This window comes from Camelus ferus, chromosome 35, assembly GCF_009834535.1.
Source record: "Camelus ferus isolate YT-003-E chromosome 35, BCGSAC_Cfer_1.0, whole genome shotgun sequence".
Lineage (NCBI taxonomy): Eukaryota > Metazoa > Chordata > Mammalia > Artiodactyla > Camelidae > Camelus > Camelus ferus.
The window spans coordinates 4016259-4029825 of NC_045730.1; the positions used below are offsets into that span (position 1 = coordinate 4016259).

Below are 13567 nucleotides of genomic sequence, written 5' to 3' on the forward strand. Positions count from 1 at the left end.
GGGAAGGCTAGAGGCCCTCTTGTGAGCATACAGAGTAATGTTTTAATACAAAGAATAAACACAAGTTCCTAAGTAACAAGTTTTCAGAGCTGGCAGGTGACCTTGAGACGTAAGAGGATTTTGAGAACCATGGTTATTAAAACCCTATAAACACTGGCTTTAGTGCCTGGCAGGAGGGAAAAAAAAATAATCTTAACACAAACCTTAAAAATAATACTTAATAAGTTTCTCCACAAAGACACAAACACCACCATAGAATTTATTTTCACTTTATTAACAACGTGGCTTACAATTTTCTTCAAGTAAAAAGGGTTTCTTTTTTCTCATTTAGAATAAAAATTAAAATATAACTCTGATATAGATTTTCATTTATTTACATGAAAACATATATACAGAATACAATCTTACAGCAAACCAACAACATGCCCTTCGTCCTGCAAACCTCGAAAGCAAAAACACCAATTTTTTTTCCCTTTTATGCACCAAAACACACAAGATACGAATCAAATTCCGATACAAACTATTCAAACTGGAATGCGAAACAGCAAGAGGGCTTTGGACGGTCACGAGGACAGAGAGTTTACGTTTCCAGACATCATGCCACTCCCGTTTTGCAGAACAAACGAGACAACTGTTTTTTTCTGTCACTTAAAACATTTTGTCTCCAGTTTCCCATCATCAGGTGACTTTCAACAAGCACTTGTCAGAACTTCACTTTTTCTTCAACGCGCCTCTTCGGGCCGTAGGAAGCCCCCCTCCGTCCGGCGACAGAGGTCCTGACCTACTGGCACTCGCTGGTACCCGATCTTGGCCATTTTTAAACAAAACCAGTGAGACAGAAAGTGTGCGTCTCAGGGAAGTGCGTTACTGCTGCTCATCTAAACCAGAGACGCCTTTACGAACCAGAACCCAAGGCAGCACCGTGCGTCAGCACTTTGAATTTTTAGGTCAGTCAACTGGGTCAAACTTGGCACAATGTGATCATATCACGTCGTGTTCCAGCTATGGGGTAAAGCAACTCCAGGGGCCAAAGCTGGGAGGGTTAACCAACCAACCTGAAAATTCAACCGAGCTGAAGGGAGTAAAGCAATTTTCAGAAAAGTCTTGAACAGAAAAGAACAGTGAAGGAAAAAGCTAATCGTTCCACTGTGACAGTTGCCAACAGAGCCTTCCTTTGCTGTTTGATTATTGCACAAAAGAGTCAGGGGCCGTGTATGTCTCTGCAAAGATATTTTTCCCTTCAAAACTACAGATACCTTAATTTACCATTTTTCCCCCCAAATAACTGCACGCTTGGTCACAACTTTCTCAAGACAAGAAAGCAAGACTGGAGCTTAGATTCTCCATCTTACCCAAATAGCAACCTGACGTTCAAACCGCAAAGATTTTCGCACGAGCGCTTTTCTAAGTTCTATCGACAGAAATAAATACAAACGGGTGTTCTACCAACGAAGTGTGAAACCCCCAAAAGGCCTCCAAAACAAAGGGAGAACAGCCCTCAGGAAGGGGTGTTTGGTTTAAGAGGTAAAGGCCAGCCTCAGCACAGCCTGATAACACTCAAAACTCTAGGACGTGAATTCAGGAAACGGAACCAGCCTTCAAAGGCGGATCACGATCAACCTTCCAGAGACTGCAGGGAGGTGGCGGCGGTGAAAAGATCTGAGTCATTTTCATTTATTGAACAAATCAAAGCAAACACAGGAAATCACCCCTCAAACATGGTCACATAAGGCAAAACAACCGCACAGCTGTACAGCTCAAAGACGCAGAGCGAGTCCAACCTGGAGCAAATGAACCCAATTCTAGAAGTGATGGATAAGTTCTCTGTTGCTATTTTTCTTTTAAGCGAAGACGTTCTCCTGTAAATGCCGGTTATGCTTTGCTCTTTTCGGGTTGTTTAGGTTGACACTTCTGTGGATAGGATGTTTCCCTAACACAGGATAAAGGCGGTCAAGAGGTCAGAGGTCGACTCAGGCTCTGCTGGTTTTAGGGCAGGATCGAGGGAGGAACTCTCAGCATTAAAGGCGAGGCTGCATTTTTATTTCTGCTTTTCAGGTTATGCGCGGCCCAGACCGCGGAGTGACTGCTTGGCCCGGAGGGGAAACACGCTTCTCGGCCAGTTCCGGGAGGAGAGGGGCCACGCAGTATGCGCAGGACCCAGGCACACACGAGGGAGGACTCTGGTCCCAGCGTTGTCAGAGAGACGGTGGGGGATCAGAGCATCTGGGGATGAAGAGGGGAGAGGGCATCGCTGGCCAGATGCTTTAGCCCAGAAACGCTGGGCGCAGGCGGTGGTGTGATATGGACTCTTCCTGCCAAAAGGAGACAGAACAGTAACACGCAGTAGAACGGTCCTGGGAAACCGGCCCCTTTTCTCAGACAAGAGCTGGTAAGAGGTGAAGCCTATGGAGACATGAACATGATCTTCAAGCAAGCACACCCACTGTCACCAAAATCCCCCAAGAATCGGAGTTGGAGGACACTGACAATGCTCAGAGCAGAAGCATCTTCTTGGCCCTGAAAGGTTTCCGGGCTCAGGGAGGGGCTGGGAAGTGGCAGGTGGCAGAGACAGGCTTCGTGACGCTGGCCGCAGGGCCCGGCCTCTTCTGCCTCGGCCGCGGCATCTCCTCCCCGGCACACACCAAGCGGATGTGATCCGCAGAGACTGAGGACAGGGAGAGTCTCGGGAAGCAAGAAATGTGCCCCCACAACGGGTGGCCATGGCTCACCAGGGCTGCCCGGCGGGAGGGCTCCAGCTCCCCTGGGTGGGCTCCTGAGACGCCCCCCGGGGAGCTGTTATTGGAAAGGGCTGGAGAAGGTGATGCTCATTCTGAAGGACCACGCTGGGCAGCAGCCCTCGCCATCCTTCACTCCTATCCCAAACGCAGCAGGAACAGCTCAGCTTGAAAAGGCCACCGTGATGGATTGTAAACGCGTCCACGGCAGGAAAATGCCAAAGACCTTGAACAGGATGCTCCTCCCAACTGTTGGACAGGGTTCCACTCCACCGGGCTGGGCACTGAAGGCCAAAAGCACGTGGCTGAGAGGCTGAGGAGGCAAGGGTCGGGGAACCAAGAGGGGATCAAAATTTGCGCTCAGAGGAGAGAAATCCAAGTGCCAGCCAGGCCCGAGTCATCGCCAGTGATTCCTGTCTGCACGGACCAGGACACAGGTCTGTGCCACCCAGGCGTCCAGGCAAGGTCCCCTGCCAGACGCTGAAGCCTAACTGCAGGAACCAGCCACGGGGAGCCTATAGTATCCACCACTACGTGTCTTCCATTCTCATCTGTGTCAGTGACAGAATGTCGATCAGGGTTTACATTTGTAACGAAGCGTCTCAAAGTCTGACAGATAACCAGGCCTCCGTGTGGAGCAGAAAGGAGAGCAGCTCGTCAGCCCCCCCAGGACAGCGTCACCAGAGCTGCTGAGACCCTCGTGTAAGAGAAGGGATCAAGGTGATCATGGCCAGGAACTAAGAGAAGGGTGGGCAGCCCCTGCTTCTCACGTCCACCCTGGACAAGGTGCGGGCCCAGCTTCCTCGTGTTTAAGTTTAAAAAGGCATTTGGGCGACTGCCACCGCAGAGTACGGGAGTCTGTTTGGGTTTGAAAGAATATTTCGAATCCCTCCCGGGCGTGCACAGATGCGGTGCCTGGTACAAGAGGCCAGCCGGTTCCCCGAGCCACAGATCTCGCTGCAAATGACAGGATGGGCCGGATGCAAACTGCCCGAGAAGTGTCCTGAGCCACCTCTAAGCCAGGGTGAGCTGGGGGACTCACAGGGTCACTGTCCTTTTTCTCCCCGTGGCCCAGCTGGCCCCTTCCCAGACAGCACGGGCAGGACGCTGCCACCGCCAAGCTGGCAGGAGTTCAGACCTGTCCCTTTACGGGAGGAGGTCCAGAGTGAGTCATCGTCAGCCAGGATCATAGCACAGGCCGCTGGCCGGGTCAAGAGCTGGTCCTCACCCCATCGCAGAGGCGTGTGCAGGGCGGGGCTGACGAGGACTGCACTCCTCTAAGGGGATGCAGCTGGGGTACCCACAGCTTCCCTCAAGCCCCTCTCGCTCGCTCTCCGTGATTCAGCTCTGCCTCCGGTGCACAACTCAGCATTCCCCGAGAGACTGAGAGTCCCTCCCTGCCCTGGTCACAACTAAACCGGGACGTCAGAGATCTTGGAGGTTCCATAAAAGACGGCAGGTACACCTCCTCGCTGCAGACTTCCAGATGTGCCCGTCACGCAGGAAAATCCGTCTCCCCGCGGTGGTGCGCGGCCTCCTTCACTGCCCAGACCCCCTCCGGGGCTCCTCTGACAGGGGGAGTCCTTCCTTCTCTAGCCATCCCGGAACGGCGCCCGGAGCTGCGCGGGAGAGCAGGCGGCGGTGGCGGCCGGGCGCACGTGGGCGTGAAGGAGGCGTCTAGGAACACAGCGCGCCTGAGGGAGCACAGCCAGGCTCCTCCTGCGTCACCGCGGAAGAGACATCGCCCGCCTCAGTTTTCAAAAGGCCGTGGGCCTCGGCTGAGGAAACCCTGCACAGAGGAAGCCGCCCGGCTCGGGTGGGGGAAAGGCGGGGAGCGGGTTTGGCGCCAGCGCTGTGAGTCACACGCTCCAGGAGCCGCCGCCGCCGCCGCCGCCGCCGCCGCGGTGCCCGGGGGGGCTTTGGAAACGAGGGAACACGCAGAGGCTGGTGGACGGAGGAGGCCCTCGTGCTGCTCGCCCTGGGGGGACACTCAGTGCATGGACCATCTCATGCATCCCGGGAAAACAGAAGTTCCTGTCCTGGAACCCCCCCCCCCCCCAGACCCGGCACGGCCGAGACGGCAGGCCGCCCGGGCGCGGGCGCCGTCAGTTGGCGTACTGGGCGTAGAAGGCCACCTTGACCCTCTCGATCTGGTGGCACAACTTGATGGCCGGCCCCAGCTTCAGCTCCATGCACTCCTGCACCGTCGGGAGAGTCAGCAGCAGGAGCGCCTGGCCGTCGATGTCCTGCGGGAAGACAAGCCAGGTTAGAGCCGAGGGGGGGACGGTGCGCACCGGGACACGCGAGCCGCGGGGGTGGGGGCGCTCGTCTCCTCCCAGCCTGGGGAGCGCTGGCTCCGAGGGCCTCTTCCTTGACGGCTGTCTCATCTTTCCGTTCATAAAATCTTTTCGCCAAGAAATGTCGGCTACGGTGAAATGCACCAGCCTGGGCAGGAGGGGAGGAAGAGCTGGAATGGGTGGGCTGGGGCCGCCATCTCCCCGGAAGCCCCCCGCCCCCAGACCCAGCCCGTCCTGTGCGCGGTGTCCCTCCTCTGCTCTGCTGTGACCCGTGAGCACTGAAAAGGGCTCTCCACTAACAGGAAACTCCCTCCCCGGCCAAGCTCTGCCAGTTCATCATCGGCAGGGCACAGCACCATCCTCCAGAGAACACGCGCAGTCGGACACGCGTGCCCCGCCCACCATCTGCATTTCCACACCCGCGTCACCCAGAACGCGGGTTCGGGGTCCACTTCCCTGGGCTGTCGCCTGTACCCTTCTGCTTCCACACACCGGGCCCCACAATGGAGGCATTCACTCAGTGACTGTAAAGTTGCCTCCGCTGTTGGAGAAAGGGTGCAAAGGCTCACCCCAGAGCTTTCAGATCACCCCACTGGACAGCCCCGCCTCTTCACCAGCTGACTTCCTGTAAGAATCCGGTTTATTTATCTAGACGTCGTTTGACTGGGTGACTGAGTGTCAGCGCCACCCCGTCTCCTATTCGCCGAGCCAGCCTTCCTGTTCCAGAGGGAGGACATACATGAGGCTCCGAGACGCACACCCAAGGTAAGGACTCAGGGCGGTGGAGCAAAAGCAGAAACGGAAGTGCGCACACACCAGACCCCCGGGCCCGTGGAGAAGCAGGGCCCCCGGGGCTGCCGGAAGCCACACGACCAGGCAGGCATGTGTCCCCGACACCACGTACTGCTGAATTTCACACAGGCAGCTTACACCTTTGAACTAATGGTTCACTCAGCTGTCCTGAAAGTATCTAAAGCAGAAAACCAACACGGGTAGAACGGTTAGCCCTAGAAAGACGGTTTAGCTAAGAGTGAGTGTCATGTTATCACATGGTCGGTGTCACAAACCACCTGATGCACTGTTACCCCCAGATACGTAGGGCGGCCATAAAAATTATTTGTTTCAAAGGCATCGAGGCAAGTGCAATCTATTACTGCTCGCGCACAGATGAGCACCAGCTGCGACGTGTGCAACTCTGAGCCACGTCTCAACTGAGACTTGGATCTGACCTCAGCCACCACCACATGGAAAGCAGGAGACGAATGAGTAGAACGGCTGATGAATTTCTGAAGCTATATTTATATCTTTTCTTTCCCTTTTCCATAGCGCTTTTACTTGTGATTTTACTTCCCTTTCAGATGCTACTGATAAGGCTGATTGTAGTCCGGGGAGTTGGAAATACTGAGAAAGAGCGTTCTGCTCAACGTCATGAAGCGAGTAACAGTACCCCCTGGTCTGGGGCTTGGTAACTGACTCCATGCTCAGAGCCAGACCCACATACATGGTATCAAAACCAGACAAGAGAGGCTGCAGGCCAGCAAAACTGGCTGATCTAACTAAGACCACACAGCGAGTGAGGGACAGGAGTGGAACTACGATGGTGTTTTCTGAAATTAAACTTTGGGGGGAAATTGCAGCTCAGCTCCTAACACCTGCACTTGGCCATGACGGCTATCCTTGGACACACGGGTTGATGACAACTGAAAATCAGCCCTGAAATATTTGCATAACTCTCCACAGACAATTTCCCAAGGCGGCCACCATATGCAGGCATCATGTTTCACTGAAGGAGGTCGCTCATGTAGTCAATCAACAAGCATTTATGGAGCACCTACCAAGTGCTGGGCACTCTGAAGGCCCCTGGGATATCACACTGAATGAAACAAAGGCCCCTGCCCTGGAGACTCTGGGAACAGACCACTGTGCTACGAGGAGCTTCACATACGAACAGGGTGCCACGGGCTCAATCACTAATTTTCCCATGGGCTCCAGAGGGGCCCCTCCTGTCAAAGTCTAAGCTTGCTGGAAGAGAGAATGACTTCGAGGAAGACAGGATGCGTTTTTATAAATATGCGCCTATATAATTCACTTGTTCTGTTAGACACAGAATTAACAGAAATGGACCTCACTTTTAAGAAATGAAATGTGATGAAGTACTTGAAAGTTACACTGATGGGGGAGGAGACAGTTCAGTGGTAGAGCGTATGCTTAGCGTGCATGGGGTCCTGAGTTCGATCTCTGGTACCTCCATTAAATAAATAAACCGAACTGCCTCCACTCCAAAAAAATTAAAAATAAAAAAAATTAAAATTAAAAAAATTTTTAAAAAGAAAGCAAGTTATACTGAGCACAGGGAAAATCCCATTTATTCTGATACAGAGGTCAGTTGAGGGCTGCCAGCCCCTTGGTGGGAACATTCAGTTCTACAGAAGCAGGAAGAGGAGGGGACAGTCTACATGTGGATTACACCTGAAATTACCCTGCAATTTCTCTTTTCAAAGTAAATCACTAATTTGGGTAGTTCGCTTACTGTATGGCTCATAAAAGGGGGTTAAGTAGGCACCATTTTACCTGAGCGTTCTGTGGGCTTTACAGACGCGTGGAGTTTTACTGTGTAATGTGCACGCCTGCAGCATGAAATTACAGAGTACAGGTTTTTTTAAGCAGTTGCTATAACATTTCAGAATTAAAAGGCGTCTATTCTGGTGACGGGAGGTTTGTGATTTTTGTAAAGGCTCCTGGGTGACTATGACGGTCTCTGAATTTATCGCTTGGAACCCAGGGAGTGGATGTACAGCTGTTATTCTGTGTACTGTGATTTCTCTCAGTGCTGGTGAATAAACCCCCCCCCCCCAATTAACGCCTCCCAGTTCATCTAAAAACTCTTACCAATGCCTGGAGTGACCCACTGGAGGCCTCACCAAATCAGAGCGGTGGCCTGTGGGCTCAAAGGCCTTAGAGCAAATTAGCAACTAAAGGTCTGATTAAACAAAAACACCCCCAAGTGCCCGTGACTTCAGGCAGCCCGGCCAGCAACACCTTTTACTTTGACAGATAAAATGGCCTAATGTGGAACCGAAAATTAAATAGAAATAAGGCTATTTATCAATTAAATTCTACCTATTTTTTCTCTCTTGAAGAAAAATAAGTGAAGTATGGAGGGCCCAGCTTTTAACTGATGTGGGAGGAGCAGGTGGAGGGAGGGCCCTGCCCCCTTCTGATTCAAGAAGTGGGCAATTTCGGGAACGTTTCCTTCCTGAGAAGGCGTGAAACTTTCCAAGACATTGTTATAAACAGAGGTTAAGGTCCAGTTAAGGACGACCCAGTGGTAAGTAGTATTTTCGCCTCTTGCCCAAGTTTTCACTTTCTTGCTGATTGATTACCAGCTATTTATAAAAGCATCCGACACGGGGCCCACGCACCCTTCGCAGCACAGTCTTTGCTCTTTATCGTGTAAGAGACCCAACCGAAAACACTTCTCGGTTAAAAGCGGCACCTGAGTCTAAAAACCAAACCAAACCAAACCTTAGACTAACATCAATCGGTACCTTTTGTATCTGCCTTTTGGGAAAAGAATGTATCTAAATCACTATGCTCTACACCAGAAGCTAACACAACAGTGTAAGCCTTGTAAACCAATTATGCCTCAATGTAAAGAAAAAATAAAGTAAAATAAAAAGACAAAATCCCCGATAACCCTATCCGCCTCTCGGCTGTTCTAAGGCCCGTAACAGACGCCCAGGGATGCTCGCTGAGTGCACACGGGAGCGGCTGGAACACGTGTTCGCCGGTGTCATCGGCGCTCGGCCCGTATTCGAACGCGGTGCAGCGTTCGAGGTGTTCGAGGCGCCGCCAGTGATGACACCGGACTGCGTCGGGCAATGCCTCCAGCAGGATTTCAACCTTCGCTTTGCTCTTGTTCTCAAGACAGAGATGCAGCTTCTTAAAAAACCCCGGATCCCGTAAGTCCCCATGTTTCTCACAATTCTTTCTCTTTCCTGTGTGTGTGTTTTCAATGAAGGGACCCACTCGCTGCCACGTTCTCTATGGGTAAGTGTCTTCCTTTCTCTCTGCTGTTAAGTGTCGCCCGGAGAGCAGGCGCGGCTGACGTCACACAGCGAGGAGGCGGCCTGGCCTGCCGGCCACCACTCCCACGTTCGGTGTGCACTCACTGCGTGTCTGCAGAAGATGCAGAGAAAACCTCTGAAGGCGAGAACTGACTCTCCCCTGGGAGGAGCTGGGACCCACATGAAGTTGCTTTTTAATGATTCATCACTGCGTTTTGGTGGCCTTGGGAGAGCATCTGAGCAGTTCACTGGGTACAAGGGAAATCAGAGCCCTTCCTCGTTTCTTTCCTGATTTAATGCCTGAATTTCCCTCTTTCTAGGCTGTTTGTATAATCTTAAAAAAAAAAGGCTAGATGGACGTATCTTTAATTTATGACATGGAAAACAGCACTTTTGTAAAATATAAGGTTGTGAAAGATATTTACATTGTGAAACCCTGCAAGAAATTCCAACACATCGAGCACGCACAGCAGACAGAGCAGGTCCTGGCTCCACCCTGAACTTTCTAATGGCACATCATAGCATTTCTTATGTGTTAGCAAATGAGCATCAGTCCACCTGCCAGATTGGACATTTTTTAAGGTATGGATTATGTCAACTGTTTTCCCATTTATCCATCATTCAGCGCAGTACCTAACATACCACAGGCTTTCAAACAAGTCAGAGAAAGAAGTGAAGGAAGTAAGAAAAGTGGTGAAACCGGCATGAAATGCAGCACAAGGGACCGAGGGCTCTGCCTCGGGGTAGGCAGAGTGGGCAGACTTTTCTCTATTTGTCCAGAGAAGTAAAAGCCCTAGATGTTATAAACAAGACAAACTGAAGACGCCCCCGAAAGGTGGAAAGAAGAGGGCAGACCAGCCAGGGACCGTGGGACCCAAGATATGACAAAGCAGCTAGTTCTTTGGGCTTTGGTTTGTTGATTGACCTCTTACTCCCAAGACATCGCTCAAGAAGCTGGCTGCCCAGAAATGCCAATGGGCATGGATGAAAAGAGGCCCAACCGAAGCCTGTTCTCTCTACTGGAAAGCAGTCGCTAGGGAGACCACAGCCTTTTGGACAGTAACTGCTCCACTGCAGGAAAGCACCCCTCCATCCCCCCAGAGGCACGCAGGGAGCCCTGACCTCCAGCCTGGCCAGGCTGTGTCAGACCCCCAGACCCTCACAAGGGGTATCAGAGAACCAAGCAGAGAGCCAGGGTTCCCATCGCCCCTGGACGGCAAAGAACCCCCAGGGAGGTGCCGGTGGGACCACATGTGCAGCACCCCCTGCCCTCCAGTGACAAGGAAGCAGCCCATCCCCTGCCACGGCCGAGCCGCAGAGAGCTGGCTGGAACAGACGGCCCGGAGGCTCAGAGCAAGGACGGCCGCTGTGCAGCCAGCCCGCCGTACCTGCTCCTGAAATATCTTGGCCAAGGGGGCGCAGTCCGTCAGCTTGATGAACCTCACCACGTCGGTCACCGTCCACTCCAGCGGGTTGCTCTCCAGAACCAGCCTCTCCTCCTCCTCCTGCTTCTCCTGCAGAGGGAAGGGAAGCGGGAGGTCGCGTCACCCCTTCGCGGATGGCGGGACCTCTCTCTGCCAGCCCCCTCCCAGACAGGCCGCAGATGCAGCTGGCGTCCAGGGGCTCTCTGAGCAGCTTGCCTGGGTTAGGACTTTGCTCCAACAATGTGTGCGTCTTTAGAGGTTAAAAAAAAAAGGCACAGTGACGGCAGCCGTGTCATCCTGAGTGCAGGGGGGCCGGCTCTCTGTGCCGCACCCGACTGAAAGCTGCTATTCCGTGTGTTTGACGTGTGATGACACTGCCCCTGCCTCTCGGCTGCCCGTGTGACACGTGGCTCAGGGGAGACCTGACACCCTGATTAAACATGTCATAGCATCACACAGACTCCTAAGAAGGGAAAGCCTACCATTGGATGGGACCTCGAGGAACTCCTGACAAGCATCCCCCGGGTTTTAAAACCTCCCAGAAAAAGGGGGCAGTCACTTCCCCCAGAGGCCGATTCTGACGTTCACCGTCCTGCTCCGTCAGATGTGGAACCACCAAGCCTCTGCCCCTGACTTAGGAGCTGAGCTGGAGCAGCTGCTAGTGGTTTGGGGGTCTTAAACAGGGGTCCCCGAAGTGCAGCCCACACCATCCCCACTGGTGACACAGGATAGGCCAGCTTGGGCAGCAGGAGCGTTACCTCTGCTGCTTCCTGGCCGGCTGCCGGGCCCCCGGGGGCCCCCTCGGTGCCGGGGGTGGCCTGCGCCCTCCGGCCCCTCCGTGCCCTCTCGACGGGCGCCCGGCGCTCAGGCTCGGGGCCGCTCCGCAGGGTGACGGCCCTCCGGGGGCGCGCGGAGGGCACATCGGCCGAGGACGTGTCTGTCTGGTCGTCCCGGAGCTCGGAGCCGGTCTCCTCACTCCCGGTGTCATCATCCACGGCGTCTGCGTCCTCCTCTTCACTCTCCTAGGAAGACGAGAAATGTGCTGAGGGGGCGAGGGGCAGCGCCTTTGAGAACGCAGTCGGGGGCACAGGGCTGGACTCGCCCCCACATCCTGTCCTGCCCAGGCGTCTGCGCAGGGCCTCTTGGTGAGATGTGTCCGACGAGGCCTTGGAAGACGGACCCCACCGTTCTGACCACGGTCCCAATCGCAGCCCCTTCCCAGCCAGAGATGCTACAAGGTCAAACGTGTGGTCAGCTAACTAGGAGGGGGTCCTGGTAGCTCACGGGTCATCTAACCACCTGGCCTCAGGCTTCAGCCAGGGCCCTGCTTCCCAATCCAACGTCAGAAGCTGCTGAGCGGAACGCACCTCCCCGGAGCCTGCCGCGAAGTCCACGGCAGAGGACCTCCGTTTCTTCTGCACAAAAATGGATTTTCGCCGTTTCCTGCGTCTGGCTGGTTTAGGGTGCCCGCTCTCAACGCTGCTTTCCCCAATCGGGGGCTTAACAATCTTCTTCCTCTTGCCGTAGTAATAAGCTACAGGGAGAGAAATGATAAAAGCCTTGTGAAAAGGTTACACACAGGTACCCACGTGGAAGGGGCCGTGAGACGGAGGAGGGAGGGAGGGGAGAAGGAACGATGAAGGGAGAGGGGGAGAGATCACTCTTCACTTGAAACAGTAGAAACCTGACATCTCGTTTGTACCCCAGGGGACAATTCTGAGAAAACAGCTCCACAGAGAAGAAACATTTCTCCAATGCCCGCGTGTTTAGAAGGTGTTACGGACAGAACCCCTCCTCAATCCTAATTCAAGTGCGGAAGTCCTAACCCTGGGTGACAGTGTTTGGAGGTGGGCCTTCAGGGAGGTGATGATGGTTAATGGTGTCATAAGGGTGAGGCCCTGCTCCGACAGGACTGAGATCCTGAGAAGATCAGGAAGAGAAGGCAGGGGTGCAGAGGGAAGACCCTGTGGGGACTCGGAGAGAAGGCGGCCGACCACAAGCCAAGGAGAAAGATCTTGGGAGAGACCAACCCTGCTGACACCTCAGTCGGGGGCTTCCAGCCTCCAGACAGTGAGAAACAGATGTCTGCTGATTAACTCCATCTGTGGTGCTTTGTTACGCGGCCAGAGCCGACTGAGACAGCGGGGAAGCCAAACGTGCCTACAGTTATCATAGGACTCCTCTCCGCCCCTGTTCCCTGTCCCCAGTCCTGCACCCAGCAGAGGCCACCCTGCCCACCAGAGGTGCTCAGACAACTGCTCCCAAGTCTGAGTCGTGAAGAGTCAACGAGCATGGTGACCAGCCACAGGAGGGTCCCTGTCACCAGGGAGTCCCCCATCCCTCCATCTGACCAAGACCAGCGGCGACTGTGAGCTCAGGGGCCAAAATAAGGAGGCCTTTTTTTCAAACAGTGTTCCCCACTGACTACACAGCTACACGCTTTACTCTTTCCTCGTTCAGTGGAGACTCTCGCTGCTTCTGAATTCAACAGCCGAGATGCACGCCTGTGCTAACACTTAACGCGCTAGTGAGAAAATCACTTACCGACTTTCAACAATGACTGACACCCTTTATAAACTGGATGTATGATCAACTAACTAAAACCTACTACGGACCCAGCTGTCAGTTATGATCAGGATGAAGACACGTCCTCTCGTCAGCCAGTCTCAGCTGTCCCACAGGCAACTCCCACTCGTCCACGGAAGAACCAAGTGCCCCAGACGGACCTTCACCTATAGCTGGAGGGATCCAGAGGAGAACGCCGCATGCGGGGCGGCCGCCCCCACCCTGCAGTGAGGCGTGCTTCCCATGCGTCCCCCGCTGCTGTACCTTAGAGGTGAGTCATCCCCCCGCCCGCCTCTGGACCTCAACTTCCTCTCATGCAAAATGCTCAGCTAGTGTAGGATTCCTTCAGAACTAAAATCCTCTGTTTCCAGCACCTCCCCAAGGATGGCACTTAAAACCGTCGAGACGCCCCATGGGGCTCCTGGGTGGGAACCACCCATCAGTCCCCGAATACCTAGAGAGACCACGAAGTGGCTCGG

The 13567-nt window shown here is 53.8% G+C and overlaps 1 protein-coding gene across 6 annotated transcripts in view; it reads right to left on the bottom strand.

Moving 5' to 3' along the window:
* Window positions 1-245: 245 nt before the first annotated feature.
* Window positions 246-13567, bottom strand: part of SFMBT2 (Scm like with four mbt domains 2) — a 150627-nt gene continuing 137305 nt past the window's right edge. For all 6 annotated transcript variants that reach the window (XM_032474011.1, XM_032474009.1, XM_032474014.1 and 3 more), the window contains 4 exons: window positions 11891-12057; window positions 11282-11545; window positions 10488-10613; window positions 246-4981 (listed from right to left, as the gene is read on the bottom strand). In XM_032474011.1, coding sequence (XP_032329902.1) covers window positions 4841-4981; window positions 10488-10613; window positions 11282-11545; window positions 11891-12057 — 698 coding nt within the window. In that variant the 3' untranslated portion in view covers window positions 246-4840. The remainder of the gene's footprint in view (window positions 4982-10487; window positions 10614-11281; window positions 11546-11890; window positions 12058-13567) is intronic.